Here is an 18,922-nt window from a genome sequence, read left to right on the forward strand (position 1 = left end):
ATGTGCTGCTCGCCATAAATCACTGCTTGTTCTTTGGTTGATGTAAAAGTTGGCCTAACAGGAAACTCTCAACCTACGTGTGCTATCTTTTAGAGTCTTCTTGTTTCATCTGCTAACAATACTGCAATTACTAAACTCAAATCCAAAATTCTATGTACCTTAAAGCATTTCTATAAAGTTGTATCATTATTCCTGTCACTTAGGTTGATTTGCAAAACTAGTCTGATAAATTTCACTCTGACCCCCTTTCCATTCACTTTTTGTAGGGGAAAAAGATTGTTTTCTTCTCCTGAATAAAACAACAAAAAAAAAGAAATTTAGCAGTCAGGATTTACCTTTACTCTCAGGAGTCTATAGTCCTTAATTTGCATAGAACTCTAACAATCAGATGCAAGAAACTCATCTCCCAACCACATTAAGCTCCTACCTTTGTACCTATGCAATTTCTCTGATTGAAATGTCTGTTACATTGGTGGCTGTAAAATCCAGCTTCACCACAAGGCTCTAGAAACACTCTACAAAACAGAGCTAGCAAGAAAGGAGAAGCAATGGCTGTCAACTTTTTGGCTGTTCAACTCCTGAAGCATTTTTAAAGTAGTCTGAGAAATGAAGCAAGCAGTGACTACTCTTTGGTGCCTCTCAAGGATCATCTCACATAAGGATTTTACTAAAACGTTTGCTTACCTCCTCTGTGATATCAATCTTCAAAACTGCTGTGGTACTAAAGGATGGGGAGCCTCGGTCTTTGGCCTGCACCACCAGTGACCATATGCAGTCTTTGTTCTTTGTGATGTTGTGGATGATGTCCAGGGAACGGATATAGGATTTCAGCTTGATTTCCCCAGTGCTTTGGTCTATATCAAATACATTGGCTGGATCTGCTTGCATGATGGAATAATCCACGATGTTGTTGGGTTCTTCTGCATCTTGATCTATAGCCTGGTAGGGGAAGTGTAAAGAACAAAGATGTTATTGTTTGTGTCTTTGCCTGAAGACAAAACACTGAAAGTTTCTGAATGTTCACTTCCAATAATATCCATGCTGTGAGATGACTGGGCTGTTTTTGTTTCATCTTGGAAACAATTTCCTCTTTTCTGGTATCAGCTACGCTACATTTTCTAGTGAGAAACAGCAGGGCTGGAGTTCTTTTTGTATACGTGATTTATATTTGAGATTAAAAAAAAATCAGAGGAAAAACTGAACCATAACCTATCTGTAGAATGCAAATGGTGCACTGCTGGGGAGTTTCTCTCACAGTGTGGGGGACAAGTGTGAAATGAATAGAGAACAATGGGATTAGCTCCACACTATGAGCTATAGGTGCCTTAATTTTTGCACTGTGGTATTTATTCTACTAACATTAGGTGTTGTGTAATCACGCTTCACTATATGCATCCAAATATCTGTAACACAGGATATTCTGCTCTATTGCCTGTGAATTGTTATTGCATTTTTTAACCTCTTGTTCCACACTGAATCAATGAATAGAATTCTGCAAAGTGAAGGGAAACAAGTTGTATGGTTGAGCACAAATCCGTGGCAAGAAGGTTAAGTATTCAAAACCCTGCACTTTCATTCACTCATCTTATTTGTGCTTCTTATGATCACTGTATAATCCAGGATCTTCCACCAGCTGATGGTTCAAATACTGTAACAGAACTTTATCTTTTGGCTATAGAATTTATTTCTCCTTCTCAGCAGTCTGTAAATAGTATCATTCCGTGCTTTAATCCATTAGTTATATACAAATGAATGTGCAAAATAAAACCCCAGGAAAAGCCAACTTTCAGGCATTCATCATGATCCCTGAGCAATAAAAGGCAGAGCTGGAGCTTTTCCAAAGCACTTTGCAACACACTGTGTCGTCTCTCACCTCTATCTTCACTGGTGACCCGATGATCATCGTCTTTTCCTGGATGTTTTCGTTGAACTCTGGCGAGTGGTCGTTGACATCTAGCACAGTGATAAACACTTCAGCCAAGCTGTACTTCCCATCTGTGTCCTCTGCCTTCACATAGAAATTATACTTCGAGTTCACTTCAGCATCCAATACAGCCCAGGGCTGGGTGTAAATTATACCTGTTGATGGGTGGATTAGGAACCTGGAAAAGAAGCATGGAAAGACTTTTGAGTTTTTTCGTTACTTAATGTGTGTTTACAGCCCGGAGCAAAGGTTGGCTCTAAACATTGAAATGCTGTGCCCAAAGATTGGAACTCTTCACCTAACTCCTGTCTGGCTGTATTTCCAAATCATTCTCTCTACATATTTTTGCTAGTTCCTTTAGGCTTGAAAGCCAGAGAACTAACAGTGTCTGGTATTTTTCTATCTATTGTGCATTTTAGGTGCATTTTCTGTTAAAGTCTTTGTTCTCAGTAAATGCTTAGTGTGATGGCCTTCTCCCAGAGTGATTTTCTGCATTAAAACATTAAGGAACTGGCTATTTTTTCCCAGTCTATAACTACAATGTATTAGATCATGTCCTGCATATATTAAGATTGATTGATATCACCTCAATAGCTAAGGGAAGCATGCTGCATATCATATTTAAGCTCTTTGCTTCTCAGAATAGGTAAGAAAAATGGCTGCTCTCAAATCCCCCAAAATGCAGGGCAAATTATCTCCTCCAAAAATAATAACTTTTCCATAGAGTGGCACTGGGATGGAGTGGGTGTTCAGATTTATCTGTACCAAGTTCAGTTCTACATATTTGTAATTACTGAGACATTGTCAAAAGTGTCAGCCAAAAGCTTAGATTTATAGAGAAAATACCAGCCCAGTGTCTTTTTAAAACGGACTGCCAGTGCAGGCTCCAAGCAGTAGGGTTTTTAACAGATGTAAGGTTTTATATACCCTTTAATTAACATACAGGATAACAAAATATTTTCTGTATTCCAACTGTGAATGCAACTGAGAGTGATTATAAAAGGGGCACTTTGTAACCCAGAATCTTCAATTGTTTTCATTACCCTGTTGAATACAAATACAAGTGTTGATGAAAGTCAAGACCTGGAGGTAGACAGAGCTGTGCAAACTCTTGGTAGGAAACAGTACCCATGCTGAGTGTCTCCTTGGCGCCCAACCCAGCCTAACCATGCAGTGAGGACTCTCATCACCCCCATTTTAGTGCAAGAACAGAAGCACTGAGATGTGAAGAGATTACAGCAGTGCACCCCACTCCCGCTGGCAACTTCGATGTAGATTACCAGCGTAATGGTTTTATCTTCAACAGTTAACACACTATTCCTCCTACTCCGGTATAACTCATCTTTCTGTCAAGGCAACTGCATATCTACTGATGGAACCCCTGAGACAGAAAGAATGATGCCTCTAATTGAAACTCTCAAATCTGCATCAGGCTCTGTGTTCAGCAGATCTGGAGGTCCCAGGGCTAGGAGACTGAGCCAGCCTTGCAGAGCCATGCCATTCTGGCACAAAGGAAAGAAAAAAAAAACCATACTTACAAAAGAAAAAAAAAATAGTCTTCACATCTTAAATTCTGCATTCAACAGCATAACAACAGTGAGTATGAGCATCCCCGTAATTCCAATCAGAATAAAGTTGCACTCACATTTTTTTCTAAATCCTTCATCAACAACCTTCACAAGCTTCTTTGCACCAGCTGCTACATATTAAACCTAAGAGGTCTGCCTGCATGAAATGACCTTTGCCTGCTTGTCTCTGTGCAGTTAGCAGCTGGCTTAAGGACTTAGTGAAGAGCTCAAAATAATCCATCCTGGAAATGCTCACATATGTGTATCCTTCTGGCTACAGAAGAGATTCACCCTTAACATCTTGGATTTTGGACTTTGATTGTGCCTCTTAAATGGCTTTCACCTTAACAGGAAGAGTTCAGCTTTAACTCCAGGTGGATAATGTACGGAGAAAAATGGATTCTGAGGATGAGGGCCTGAAAAGCTCATTCATTTCCAGTATTCTGCCCTGCAGCCCCACCGTGTCCAGGAGCTGCAGGTTCCAGCAGTAATGTCTGTGATGGCAGGTGATGCTAGCCATGGCTGGGAGCCCCAACCAGTGGGCCAAGCAACTGTTGGGATGGAAGCAGTGTGGGAGAAACCAGTCTTCAGGATGTTCTTACCTCAGCACTGTCCCCAAAGACAGGGAGAAGGAGTTTGACATCATTACAAAAACAAGTAAGCATCGGATTACCTTCTTCCCTGATACAGGACTATCAGGTTTAAATATATAAAATGCTTTGAACACCCAATGCAGCTGACCTCCAAAGCTAAAGTTTATATTCTTGAAAGTCTTGTTGTCTTTGATTTGTTCTGACAAGAGTTTAAACAGAACTATTTGTACAGCTATATGGAATGGGAAGGGGAAAGAGCAAGGGACTTTTTTTTTTTTCTCTCCAGAATTGACTTTGCACAACAACCAGACCAAACCCACCAGTTTCTCTTACAAGTGTTTTTCAAATGATGATTTTAAAGATCCTTTGTATTGGTACTTCGGCTGTCTTATGTCTCTTTGGGGGCTTGTGGGCAAAATTCCATGGGTTCATGAAGCAGATGTTTAATGATCACACTATAGTTGTGGGGTTTTTTTTTTCCACAGAACTTACAAAGAATATGGCATAAATGTCCTTGGAAACGAGGAGGTCAAGAATAAGCCTATTTTGGCGTGGGTTTTGTTTGCTTGTTTGTTTTAATGTGTTTAAAACTCTGCTTAGAGATATGTAGGTTGGTGGGTTGTTTTTTTTTTTTTTACTTACAGATCTGCTCCAGTTCCATAGATAGAGTACTTGACTTCTCCCCAAAGTCCTGAATCTGGATCTGTAGCCTTAAGAAAATAAAATAAGAGAGTCATCCTTTACTAAATTTGAAAAAGAAATGCTTCATTTTTCTTTCAATAACAGGCCACATAGAAACCCAAATGCTTTCCCCTCTTTTTGCCATTACATTTTTAGGAGGAAATCACACAAACAAACGTGCCCCTAGAAAACTGCAAAATCTCACACAAGGAAACACCACTGGCTGTCCCAGGGAAGCTGCTGAGATGCCGCCTGTCTCCTGGCCAGGCTGGTGCCCGGGCTCTCGCAGGGACAAAGCCACTAGATGGCTCCAGCTATCGACATTTAACACATCCTTCCTTTAACAGAGATGATGAAGCTAATCTCAGCGACACGAACAAACTGCCCACTCTCAAGCTTTCCTAATTATCAGATAAATATTAATGTATATTCCCTAGACGAAATTATGTACTTCATATAGAGGATTTTTAAGCCTCTGCTTGTTTAATTGATTCAATTTAAAGTAATGCATAACAAACGTTTCAATCTATACACAATATTTCAGCTTTGTTTATATTTTAATCACTCTTGTGCCTGTGTGACTTTTAGTAATGCAGATACTACACCAGATGATGTCTTTGTTCCAGACTCTTGTTGGCTTCCTTTCTTACCTCAGGACTAGGAAATCTATTGATTTGGTAACAGCTATTTCCATAAGCTCCCACTTCTCTGGTAGCCGTGAGGAGATGCTATACTATACCGTTGAATTCGGCCATCAAAACTCACAGCAGAAGTGGTTGGTTCATTAGTCTTCCCGTTTAAATATTCAAAAACTGGAACAATGTCTTTGATTCTTGCATGGTTAACGTAACACACATGCAGCCCTACTGATAGGTGGGGTTTTTGTTCTTTGACATGAGCTTGTCAGCTTCTTTCACTCCATAATTTTGACCACAGGCTACTTTAGGACCGCCTAACGTTTCCTAAAACATTTGCATCCCTGGGACTTCTGCCAGAATTGCCATCCTGAGTACTTGGAGTATCTCAGTTTGTCAAGTATATTTGTGAATCTGAGTTGTATTGAGTTGACATCACATGACAGTGAATTTCACATGGACTCCTCAGCTATGCTGTCCTGTGCACCTTGACTCAGAATAACTAGTTTGGTTGCTTTCTTTTCTTCCTGTCCACCTCCTAGATTTTTTTAATTCCTCTTGCTGCAAAGATAGTATGTTTTGGGAGTCTCAATTTTCTACAGATTTCCTATTAGTTTCCTCTAATAGCCTTTTCTGTATTGTTCATGTTCCACTTCTTTCATTCCTCAATCCCTAAAATTTGCCTTCAGCACTTTATTATTGTGATTATTTAATTTTCTTTCTGACATGTAGTCAGGCTGTGCTGGAGATCTCTGGCAACCTGCCTCCACCATCCTTATCCCTGAGGCCTCTGCAAGGTGACTTGCATCACCCACCGAGCCCCGCACGGCCAGGAGCTTTCTCAGCTTTGTGACATGAGAGCTATTTCCACTCCTAGGAGCTGCACGGAAGAGATACAGCTCACATCAACAGTTGGAAATGCTTCTCCAGCACATAGTGCCCATGCAACACCCTGACTTTCTTCCTAAGAAAATGTGAGATATTAGAAAATGTATAGGCATATTTTTTCCCACTGTGAGAAGATACTTACATAGGGATTTTTCTTTCCCAGCTCTAGGAATTTTAATGTTATATTCTTGCCTTCATTAACTGTCTAATTATGCTTTTAGCAGCCAGATTTCTTCCAGGAGGAGGAGACTTATACCTACTAAGCAGCCAGCTTGTTTTCTTCATATGTGTACTTCAGCAAGAAAATCTAGTAAATCCAAGTCCACTTAGTCATAACTGAATCTTCCTGATGGACACTGACTTGACTGGGGCTTTCTTAGTATTCATAGACCATGTGATTTGTCTTAAAAGCAAATGGTCTTTAATTAAAAAACAAAGTAAATTTGTTGTTCTGAAATATGGTTGCCTCAAACTATTATTTTTTTTTTTTTCCAGAAGTGTTTTGTTGTTGTTCTTGTTGTTGATTCTGGAAAGGAAATGGAGTTCAGGCTGGAAGCTGAATGGTGAGTAAGATTTGCTGCTTGCCCCTGTCCACTATTTTTAAGATACTCAAACTGTCACCACAGACATGTAGAGCAGAGGGCATTACTTAAGAGATGAGTGAAACTTACTGTAACAGCAACTACGTTTGAGCCTCCTGGGGAGTTCTCAGGGATCCTGGCGATGTAGTAGTCGGAAGAGAACTTTGGTACGTTGTCATTGGTATCTAGCAAGCGTATCACTACATCCGCTGTCGAGCTGAATTTCTCTGGTGTGTTCACTTCTATTGCAAGAAGCTAAGAAGGGAAAAAAACCTAGGAAATTACTAAGCAGCAGCTATTATTACTTCTTAAAGGAGCTTTCTTCCACTACCCATGGCACATTGGTGCATTTTAGCCTGGTTGGACCAGACAGCTCCGAACAGGGAGATAATGAGCTGGGTCAGCGTGCAGCCGCGGCTTGTTGGTGCATGCTTGCAATGGGCGACCAAGCTGTGGAAAGAGGACTTCTCAGTATCACCTCTTGGAGCTGTTCCTACTGTGTGAACATTAATAATGGTTGGAAATAAACAGTGAAAGGGTTCTTGAAGAAATTACTCTCAAACGATTGCTTGTAATTACTGTAGGACACATCTGCTCTAAAACGGGAGTTTGGTCACTGAGTTTCTGTGCTAACTTTTTTGTTTGGGAGTATGGCAAAAGAAATTTTTGAAGGGACAGTCACACAAACATCAGGAGAAATCTGCTCAGGAACAATCTCAGCTCCTAAAGCAGCACAGAGATAAAAATCTTACTGCTTATTGTGCACGTGGAGTTAGAACTAAAGTGTAACATCTGCAGCGAAATAATTCAGAAATAATCTGCTAGAATCAGTTTATCTTAGAATATCTTATAAGGGCTTAGTATTTTTACTTGGTTTTCTACATTTACTTTTTATTCCCTCTCCTTTTAGCAGCCATAGTCCACCTTTGCCAACATACTGACAACATCTTCCTTCAGGGACGGATTTTTGTCAGCTTACTTGTCTGCAATATCTTGTGCAGAGCTGTATTGTTTGTTTTATGCAGAGAGGGAAAAAAATAGCATAAAACTATTACTTCCCAGGACTACATATCAACAACTAATACAAGTGCCAGAAGAGCAAACTGAGATGTAGTCTTTTAAAGTGGCAGGTAAATTTTTAAAATAGAGTTTGATTTTGGCAACTGAAGATAATTGCAGCCTCATCCAGTCCCGGTCTGCAGGTGACATGAGCATCTACAGAATGTGAGGGGCAGGCCCAGGCTCCTGTCAAGGTGGGATGCACTCTAAGCTGAAGGAGATGGAGGCAAGAGGTTTGGCCCCCAAAGCATGTCAGCCCATGACAAGGTGGGACAGCACCATCTGCCCCTGTGGCAGAGGGACTTGAGATCTGTGATGCCAGGCTGGAGGGAGACAAACTACTACAGCTGCCATGCCTTGGGAAACCCACTCTAGCTCTTGGACAGCTGAAAACGAAGGAGGTCCTGACTGCCAAATACATTTAAGAGCCAGTCCTAAATGCAACATAGATTTTCTCTAGCAGCTTTTGCTTCAGGTAGTTTTTCAGTGCATCTTCTAGTGAAATTAGTTTTAATTCCTCTCTTGCATTTTACTGTTCAATAACAAACCAGAGGAGAGGAATCATTGCTTACAGAAAAGAAAAACTGAAGATATCATCTCAAAGCTGCTATGGGATACATGTTAAACAGAAATAAGAACATATTTAATCCAAAATTCTAACCAGAATGACTACATTGACGATTAAAACTGGGCAGGAAGCAATTCGATCTTTTCAGGGAAATGGAGATGGCAATGAGGTCTTTATAAAGTATTTGCTGCCATATATTACTGCCATAGCATCCAGCTGCACCTTCTTCATTTGGAATCCAGACAAAGGCTCTGCATTTTTAGCAAACCCTGATGGTCTTTCTCCAGTAGAAATAATTTAATACCACGCCCCCCCCTCTGCAAGTGATTAACTGCTTAAGCTAAAAAAATATATATCCTTTTTTTTGGTAATTAATTCTTTCAGTCATCATAGCAATCACATTAACTACTTTGATTTCTATTAGTATTCACGAGGAGGTCATGTGTAACTTCTTTACTGGTCTTTCGGTAGTTTAACCTGAATAAATGTGCACTTCTTATAATTAGTTTCCTAGCACTTTATGGCCCTTTCAGAATCTTCCATTTTAATGGAAGTAATGATGCCTCATACTTTTGTAGCATCTATAACCTATGAAGCTCAAAATGACTAAGGAACTTTACAAGAGGAGACATGCAGCATACTGCAGTGAAATGATGTGCTAAGGACACAAAGCAAAACATGCAGCAAGGGTGAGAACAAAATCCAGGAAGCTGTGTTCTGAACGGTGCTAAAAATGCCACTTTCTGACCAAAATCAAAATTACCATATGTTAATATTCAGCTAGATAGTTTTGCCAATTTTTTTTTTAATTATTACAGGGATTGCCTACACCATTCTTTGCAGACAGAACTGAATCATCTATACACATGCTCAGAGGCAGCTGATACAAACCAGACTACTTAATTATCTTGTTGATGTGCCAATGAATCCATCAGGGAATGTGATAATGCAAGGGTCCAGCTTTTGGATAAAAGCTGGTTCTTGTATGTCTGGCTTGGAGCATGGGTGAGATAGTCTCAGACCAGCCTGCAAAAGGCCAGGTAGATATAGGTACACTCCGACAAAGGCAGTGAGCAATTTTGGGAAATTATCTTCCAGTCAGCTGGGGTCTTCAGCCAGCCAACATTCAAAAGCATCATCATGAACCAAATTACTTAGGACTAAGCAGGTAAAGTTCTGGCTCCAGAGAAATTAGGATTTCATCCAGTTAATTTGTCATTGTAAGATCAGAAATAACATCCTTAGGGTTCAGTCTAGAAGGACTCAGAGCTACCAACATGTGCCGTTTCCATATAGAGATAATACTCAACATTTTGCACTGACTGGACTAAATTAGTCCACAGATGCATTCATTAAACCTTTGGAAGTTCATGAACCAGGGGCAGAAATGAATTTCCTTTACATGGAATATAATCTCACTGACAATGTATCAGAGAGCTCCAGGTGGATTAAGAAGATAAATCACATCAGATAGAGAGGCTATCATACACATATCATATACACAGGCAGAGAGGACTCAGAAAGCAGATGTACCTTGAAGGTTAACACCTTGAATTTTTCATAGTCAATGGCAACAGAATTTTCCACTATTATTGTAACCTGGGCCTCATTCAGGACAGTTTGAGGAACCACTCGGAAGATGCCACCAGGTCCAACAAGACGGAGGTTGAATTTAGCATTGGCTCCCTGTGAATGAAAGCAGATATGACATTGTTTTCAGTGAACGATGCATTCCTTACAGCCTAGATTGGCTCTCTTTCTTCACGCTGCATAAAATTAGAACAAGTCTGACTGCTCAGAGCCCTCTGCTCTCCAGCCCATGGCGAGAGACAGCTAAGAAGCTTAGTTATAATCCCTCCAGCCCTGGTCACAAGACGGACACAGATTTTCTTAAAATAGATTGACAAGCTTGGTTATTCTTTCAGTCATAATGGAAAAACACTGTAGCAGGACTGGCTTAAGAGAGGGACTCTTGTGGCAAGCAGCCTTGGGCTTTGCGCCACATGTTGTGAGCTAGTGAGAGACACCACCATGTGCACATGGGCAGGCAAGTCCTGCCTCCTCCTGGTTCCTGCCAAAGACAACTGAACTGCCCCGTCAGGACCCCTCAAAAACCCAGCCTGTGTCCTAAGAGCGCACAGCCTGGGATGATGATGCAGAGCCACAAAGATGTGCAATTTCCAAACAAAGGTGGTACTCCACAGTTTGCACTGACTGGATGAAGCTAGCCCAGAGTTACAGTCACTAAACCTTTTGGAAGTTGATGCACCTGGGGGAGAGGAGCTCCACTTGTGCAGAATAAAATGTGACACAGATTTGACAGCTTCGGGTGAACTGCAAAGCCAAATCCCATAGTACAGAAAAACCTTCTAGCCAGAGAGGACATGGAAAGCAGCAGTATCTAAAAGGTCACCACCACTTGTGTGCCAGTTGGGAAGAGTGAGCCAGAGCCAGTTGGTCAGACCAATTCATTTAAACCAAGCTGGAGCATGGAAAAGATGAAATGGGAATTCTCAGGGGAGGTGGGAAAACGATCTGAGCCCACCTCACCAACTCTCTGAGTTCACCAATTTCTCAAGCAATGTCATGTTTACACTGTGACAAACCAGCCAGGTTCACTGCCTGGCTGGTGCCATCTTCTCCCCCTAGCATGCATCTTGATGAAGAATTTCTAATAATAACTTTCAAACAGGATAACTTCACTTTCAGCTGTATCCCTGGAGGGCTTGTTATGAGTTCTTGCTGCAACCCTAGTTCATGTCAAGAGGAAGAGTGTTCAGCAGTAGCCCCAAGGGAAACAAAATGATCTTGGGTACAAAATCAGTGGTCCGCATTGTTTGGTTGTACAAACCCCCACAGCTAGAGAGACAACGACACACTCTATAAATCTGGGTAGTAAAGCAAAACACACAAAGCCAGAGCTGCTAGACTATGGAAAATAGTGCTGATGGGGACAACGGACCGCCTGATCGTACAAAGTCCTCTGCACCTGGGACTGTACGTGACTGGAGGGATGGTGGCATAGGGTGGGCAGAGAACTGCCTCCCTCCGGCGTCTGAGTGATTTCTGACAGTGATGAGCACCAAACCCAGAAGTGCTTGGAGGAAGCCATGCTGCTGGATGTCTCCAAGCAGACAGCAGTGGGACACAGGAATGACTGAAGGAACAACAGCACTGAGCCCTACACTGTGCCTGTCAAGTGAAGAGGGCTGGAGGAGAAATGTCTGCATAATGTCCTTGCAAGTAAAGATGGCATTTCCATCAAACCATAGGTGTAAAACTGACCTTGCCCACAGCTTCCTCCTCCTCTCCTGTACCATCCACTCCCCCAAAAGAAAGAGTCACTGATGGCTGTGACATGTGTTTAATTTTCTTCTCTCTATAGTCCTCTTGTGCTTAAGGGAAAATATAGCATTCTATGCCTTAAAAGAAAAGCAACCCACCTCCCAGAGTGATGTCTTACACCGTACTGTAAAGCTTCTTGAGAAATCTATACAGTATATTTAGCAATGTTTTCTGCTTATTTTATAGCCTAACTTGCAGCCTGAATATTTTGTCAGCCTACGTATGATAAATATATATTTTGTCTCTAATTAGAAGAGATGGGTTTTGTTTCTTTCCTTCTGCCACAACATCCTCTGTGACAATAGCAGGAGAGACGTAGCGCTGCTTTGAAAGCAATCATTTATCTGCTTGCTGCAGAGCAGCAGGAGGGAGGGGGAAGCAGCTGTGGGTTTGACAGAGTACAATACAGTCAAAACAGCACAATACTAAGCGCAGTTGTATAAGAGCACTCTTACCAATAGTCACACAGTTCTCCAATGCATTAAGCTTTTCTCTTGTCACTATCTAACCTCAGGGTAACTCAAATGGGTGTCATTCATACAGTATTTAGCTTAGGGATCCCTATGGCAACCACCACCATAGTATCTGTGGGCATCACAGGTTAGTTAGATAGGCTGAGATGGATGGAGTCTTCTTTCCTTTTCCTTTATCTAGTTAGAGTTAGTTTGGCTCTGGAATAATTTTTAAGATTATCTAAAAATATGACTCCAGGGAGAATGATGTACCAAAGCAGGCACTGTAGACTCTGGCTGTAACAAAAGGGCCAGAAGGATAATATATTGTAATACAACCAATGTAAGGGTTCAGAATGTATTGTTTTCAGCAGGGGCTGAGAGGATATAGAAAGCAATTGCACTTGAAGGTACTAAAGTGTTTGGAAACTCTAAGTAAATCTCCAAAGGGAATATATTCTTGGACATCACACTGACAACAACCGAATGTAACCAGTAGTTAGGGGAAGTCCATAAGGACTGTTCAACTTTAGTCACCACAAGAATTGTGCTGCAGCTTTAGGACCACCCTTCTCACTGACATAACAGTATATGACAGACTAAGTATACTTCTGGATCCAAAATCTCTGTGATAACAGACCCTACAACTGCTTTGTCTGCCCTAGGCTTTTTGGGGAATACAGGTGAAATAGACGAGTTCCTAAAATAACATCTCTCCACCTGACAGCTCTTTCTAGTCTGGGAAAATAGGGCAGGAAAACTGAAAGTCCACATAATTTCCTTCATAGTTTACCTGATCTGAATCATTGACTGTAATCTTCAATCCCCTCAAGATTTCACCCTCTGGAGGATGCTCGTACATGGTCAGTTCAAATCTGTTCTGGGGACCATTTTCTCCATAGAATGTTGGAGGATGGTTGTTGAGGTCGACCACTCTTATAGTCACTATGGCAAAAGCGTACGCTGAGACATCACCTTCTTGACTGATTTCTGATGCCTGCAGCAGGCAGGAGAAAAAGAAGAATGATGAGCATATACTCTCTTTCCTCAGTTCCATGTTCAGGTATTGTTCTGCATGTACAAATCACCCTAACACCCTAACTTGTACGAAGATTGACAGCCTTATATTTATCTAGAAATCTCAGTCCATTTCACACTGAAGTTTATGATGATTAGAAGATTATGGTAATAAAGCAGTCCCAATAAAGTCCCAGTGAAAAATTATTCTCCTCATTTTGCGAGCTTAGTAACTCACCCTAGGTGAAAACAGTTCTCTAAAGACAGATAATCTAATAGAGGCAAGATAATTGCTCCCCTAAAGTGTTGACAGAATAGAAAAGGAAGACAATATTTAAATTTGCTGTGGTACCACAGGTAGTTGATTTTCACATTGCTGCAAGGACTGCAGCTTTGAAAACTGTGAGAAAAACTATACTTGTGGTATTTCGGCAAATATTTGAAAAAGAAAAATGGCACACTTTTGTTTTTCTTGAGATACAGTCTGTGATTTAAAATTCTGCTTTGCTGTCTAGACGAGCTTAGTTTAAACTGGATATAGTTTAGACAGACAAGCAAACCTGGCTGGCATTTTTCTGAACTGAAAGAACAAATCTGTCTGGATTTCAACAATTCCAACATGCAGTCCGATTCACTGGATTGGACTTAAGATATTTCTTCTGTCAGGACAGAAACTCTGGCTTGCATTTTTGTAATAAAACAGCTGTCTCTAACATGATTTTTTGCTCAAAGGGCTCAAAACCAAAGGCACTAGACTGCTAAATTTCTCTGCAGATGCTAGTCTGGTAGTAACTGAGGTGCCTGTCGCTACCTATGCTGGGCAATACAACACCCTTTTGGTTCCTCAGGTAGACTTTGTAGCCTGCATGAGCTCCAGGTCACCACATATATAACTAGGAGATCAGAACAGCTTGCGAGGGCTTAACTAATCCTGTACCTGGGAAGTGCTAGCAGACTGCAGTAAAATAGAGAGATTAGGGGAAGAAACAGTGCCCCAGTTTAACTCCAACAACAGGAACTCTATGATCTCCCAGGTTCAGCAAGCAGCTTGACCCCACTCACGAGCAAGCGCCCTTTTGGATGCTACCCTGGTTTTGGCTGTGTGCAAGGCCCCAAAGCTGCCTTTAGACAGCATTGTCCTTACCATGACAAACTCTTGTGGCTGTAATACACATTTGCTGAAAAAAGCTGATACAGTCTTCAGGATTTAACTCTGCATTTTTAAACTCTTGGTCTTTAGAAACTGCTTAAAATAATGCAGTCTGTCACACTGGTACTAGCTCATCAAGGTGTTAACATGTATTTATATGTGACTGATCAGTGCTTACTGATATGACATTGCATGATCTACCCTGGTCCTATTACTAATCACAGATTTCACAGTTACCTTTCTCATCACACAGAGTTTGCAAGACATTAATTCCCAGTTTAGCAATAAAATCTAGAAACACAGAGAACAGTTACCTACCTACTGTAAAAGATGTTGATTCTCTAGACTCAGAGATGAAATTAAGACAAGATTACTTCATTTGAAAGAACTAATTTGAGACACTAAATATCCCAAGGAACAAAAGCAGTTTGTTCCGTTTTATGCTGCCTGGCACTCTGCTCAAATATAGGAGGTAGTTTCTAAAACAGGTAAAGTCAGCTATAAAGGGAGCTATTTTAGACAATCATGCAGTCTTCAAATGGTCACAAGAACATACCTGAACTTTTAGTTCATACACTTCTTTCTTGAGCTGATTTGGGCTTTTTATAACAGAAATGGCTCCAGTTGTGTTGCCAATTTCGAATGAACCTTCACTTCCTGCAATAAAACCAAGATGCTCTAGTTATACAGCATGCTTCCTTTTTCTGAACAAGCATGAGCAATCAACCATACATTCATTAAGCATAACCTTGGCCGTATTTGTATCCATACCCATTAGCAGATTTGAAGCTGCTTTTCAGAAATGAAGCATTTCTATGCCAGATCACAGTGAGATGAAAACACAGATGAGGGCTAAAAAGGATTTCCTCCCCCAAGAACAGTTCAGTAGAGCTCTGCCCCTATGGGCAGCTGCCCTCACTTTCCTCTTCCCACCCTAGTCAGGTTCCCTTCAAGCCCCAGCAACTAGGCATGCAAATTTGGTAGTCAGTTCTATTATGCGGTATTCTTTATATGCTGGTTTCGACAAAAATAAACATTCCTCATTTTAATTAGCAAATGCATAATTAAGCCTTGGAGAAACAAGAACATTTCTCTCACTAATATCAGCTAAGGTGAGAAGTCTGACAATACGTCTGAAAGAAACATAGTCGCTCTTTCTGCAGACAGCATCTCCAGAGAAGCATCTTCTGGCCTTAGACATTCAGTTGCTGAAAAACTCTCAGCCTCTTGCAAGGATGTCCTGAACAAAAAGGGATTTTGGAGAATCTGGGGTAAAACCCCCAGCTTTCTGCATTGAGGCAGAGTCTGACACAGGCAGGACAGGGCTGCAGGCTGACTTTACTACAGCTGACCTAAATTCAATTGATCTGAACAGAGTATCAGTCACAGGGCTGCAGCCTCTGGACACCTGGTGAGTTTGTGCTGAAGGAAGCACCATGTTGCAGAGAGGCAGCGGTATCTCGTCACCGTGCCTGCACCCCTCTCACCGTCATGGCCAAAAGCAGGCTAGGGACTGGCTGTCAGCTCGGGGGGTCTTGCCTTGCTCTGCCAAGGGGCTGTGGGCACCCCTGCATGATACCTCATGTACGGTACTGGTCACAACCTACGCTTTGTGACAGAGCCTACCATTGAAGGGAAAAGAGAGAAAAACTTTCACAATGAAGGAGATCAAGCCTTCAGAAATAAAGGATGATGACCTGAAAGCCCAGTCATTTTTCTTTTTTTCTAACTCAATTCTGATGCTGATTTTTAAACCATCTGATAGCATCCCATTTTGCTAATACCCACAATAACTGCTACTTCATTAAAGTACACTAGACAAAACATTGAACAGGTATTGACTCATACAATGGTCAATTATTAAGATACATTGACCTGGATAGTACATCCTGACTGAGAAGAAGCTTAAGTCAATAGTGGTTTCAAGCCACCATATTTCATATTATTGCCTAGTTATCACAGGGAAATTGGCAACTGACAGTACGTAGCATTATGTGTGTTCCTTTGTACAGCATGTTCAGAGGATTGGAGCATTTTTTAAAATTATCCCGCACTCCCTGGATAAAAAATGCTTATAAAGAATAAATAATTCCCTACTTGCTGTTAGTATTTTCTTGCCTTTTGAGAACCCACTCGGTCTGCAGGTATTGGAATAATAGCTTGTCACAAGTAATGCCAGGGTTTGAGGTGCAGGGTCAGAAACCTGTTGTAATCTTTTGTTCTCTATCTACTTCTTCAACTTTCTATGCACTAAAAGCATATTCCCTTTCCTTCTTTTCAATTTCATGCTATCAAAATTCTGTGTTAATGTGCATGAGTAAAGCCTGCTCTCCATTAGGTCGTATTTTGTGCTACTTATCTGTCGTCTTCCATCTTCATTTTCCACTCTTTCCTAATCACTTACCTTCTTTACCCCATAGCACCTTTTTGGTTCTCCTCTATTTTCTTTGGAAATCTGGTATCTTTCCTCGTTAATCATATTTCCCTTTGACATTCTCCCTGGTTCATCTGCCTTCCCTTATTGTCCTTGCTCATTTTTCTCCCTTATCTAGCATATTTTCATCCCACTTTTTTTTTTTTTTTTTACTCCTCATTCTCCACCTTTCCTTTTAGCTTTTCTCATTTTCCATTCTCTTCTTAGAGCTTTTTTCCCCCCCCCTCAATATTTCTACTTTTTACTCTCTTCTATCTATTTCCTTGCATTAAGAAGAAGGAACTTCAGCATGGGTCCCATCCCACATCAAGGCAAAACCTTAATTGCAACTCTGTCCTCTCCAGACCTTGCTGTTTAGATCACACAAAACACCGAAGAACTTACTGGCTAGCTCTGCAACTACCCCTCAGATTTCTCTTGTGAAATTTTGGGATCTCTTACATCTGGGAGCTGGGGTGCACAGTTGCCATGGGAGTCTTGTTTAGGAGGAAGAGAGAACCAAACAAAACTAAAGTTGGAGATTGGAGTTTAGTTGAGCTAAGTTCTTTACTTCACTAGCTAATGAACCATCAATTCAGCTAAGTCTCACATTTATGCTATTAAAAGATATGTGACAGACACTCACAGAATAGCTGATGAAAAGCATTAATCTTCTGATAACATCTACTTTCTTCCGGTGCAGTGTATAGCCAGTGTCTCTTCACCGGTAAATATAATTTGTTCCAAGAAACCAGAGGTTTGACTGTTTAGCCACTTTAATCACCATTATTAATAAAAAAAATCCCTCTAAATACCACATCTGGGTCTCTCAATGAATTTTCTCGCCTCCCAGATTAAATGATAGAGATGCTCAGTAGCAGTGAATGTGTCTCCCTTTACGCTTGCTGAAATGACAAGCAGGCTACTGATGCCTAACAAATCAGCAACATTAACAACTCCAAGCGTACTTCTATGAGGCAGATACTAAAACCCAGTGAATTGTATCTTGGCTGTTCTCTGGTAGACAGGGTCCTGGAACTGTTCGAGGTACCTGACACTATTTAATGAGAATGTCTCAGCTTTATTAAACTCCAGCATATCCCGTTCTAATTTAATGTCAGATCTAGTTTGGACTGCCCTTCAGCTTTCATAAAGACAAGTCTACTCACCGTTCACGATGCAGTAATGAATACCGTTGGGCTTTCCTCTGTCTCCATCAAGAGCAACAACAGTAAGGACCTCAGAGCCCTGGGGGGAAATGGCAAATCACAGTCTTTGTGCCAAGATCAAAGAGCAGTGAAATTACAACTGTGTATTAATAAACTGAACTTCTGTAAATCTTTCTGCAGTGAGGTGTCTGTGTGGGGATGGGTACTTCTGCTTGTGCTCTGTGGGAAGCACAGCGAGGGCCACCGAGTCTCAGCCATAAAAAAAATCAGTGCTTGGCTTTGCAGAGCAGGAGCTGAATGCTACTCCTTGGACCAACTCTGTGTTGTTACCACAACAAATAGTTGAGTTATTCCCAGGTACATCTCAGCCACAAGGTGGAGACACTCCTGCTGCTGCTCACTCCCCATGGAACCACTGTGCAACCTGCCCTCACCAGCCTGCTGCCAGCGCTGTGCCACTGCCCACACCCCCGCAGAGCAACCTGCTCTGGTGCCTCGGCTGCTCCAGGAGGGCAGGGCTCGCTGCAGCCATGGGGCATGCCGTGCGCCTGCCAGTTTGCCCACTGCCCAGCCCGCATGTTCTCTTTTCCAAACCAGCTTTGGGTGAGTACCAGAGGACCAGCAGCAGCACCGCACAGCTCCCAGGGCTGCTCTGTGCCTACGGCTGTGGCAGTGCCAATGGCACAGGTGGGAAACAGCTGCAGATCCCCTGTGGCCACGGGTACCTATGCCCCAGGGGCTGGCAGACAGAGACACCTGCCTCGAGCCACACAATTTGGAGTAACCAATCTGAGACCTGAGGTTTAGTTTGTGTCACTACCAAGATGCCCTCTGGTAGCTGCTATGTGGGCTCCCGGTGTCACTGCATGCCCTATGGCC

At 41.7% G+C, this 18,922-nt stretch overlaps 1 protein-coding gene across 1 annotated transcript in view; it reads right to left on the reverse strand.

The window, feature by feature from the left end:
• The window catches only part of CDHR1 (cadherin related family member 1), a 45,607-nt gene that overhangs the window by 7,525 nt on the left and 19,160 nt on the right, over positions 1 to 18,922 (reverse strand). Inside the window, exons 9-16 of the mRNA XM_065639224.1 lie at positions 18,044 to 18,122; positions 15,018 to 15,118; positions 13,088 to 13,291; positions 10,031 to 10,183; positions 6,961 to 7,125; positions 4,728 to 4,795; positions 1,874 to 2,102; positions 685 to 939 (exon numbers count right to left, since the gene is read on the reverse strand). Coding sequence (XP_065495296.1) covers positions 685 to 939; positions 1,874 to 2,102; positions 4,728 to 4,795; positions 6,961 to 7,125; positions 10,031 to 10,183; positions 13,088 to 13,291; positions 15,018 to 15,118; positions 18,044 to 18,122 — 1,254 coding nt within the window. The remainder of the gene's footprint in view (positions 1 to 684; positions 940 to 1,873; positions 2,103 to 4,727; positions 4,796 to 6,960; positions 7,126 to 10,030; positions 10,184 to 13,087; positions 13,292 to 15,017; positions 15,119 to 18,043; positions 18,123 to 18,922) is intronic.

Source organism: Caloenas nicobarica, chromosome 7 (genome assembly GCF_036013445.1).
Source record: "Caloenas nicobarica isolate bCalNic1 chromosome 7, bCalNic1.hap1, whole genome shotgun sequence".
Classification (NCBI taxonomy): domain Eukaryota; kingdom Metazoa; phylum Chordata; class Aves; order Columbiformes; family Columbidae; genus Caloenas; species Caloenas nicobarica.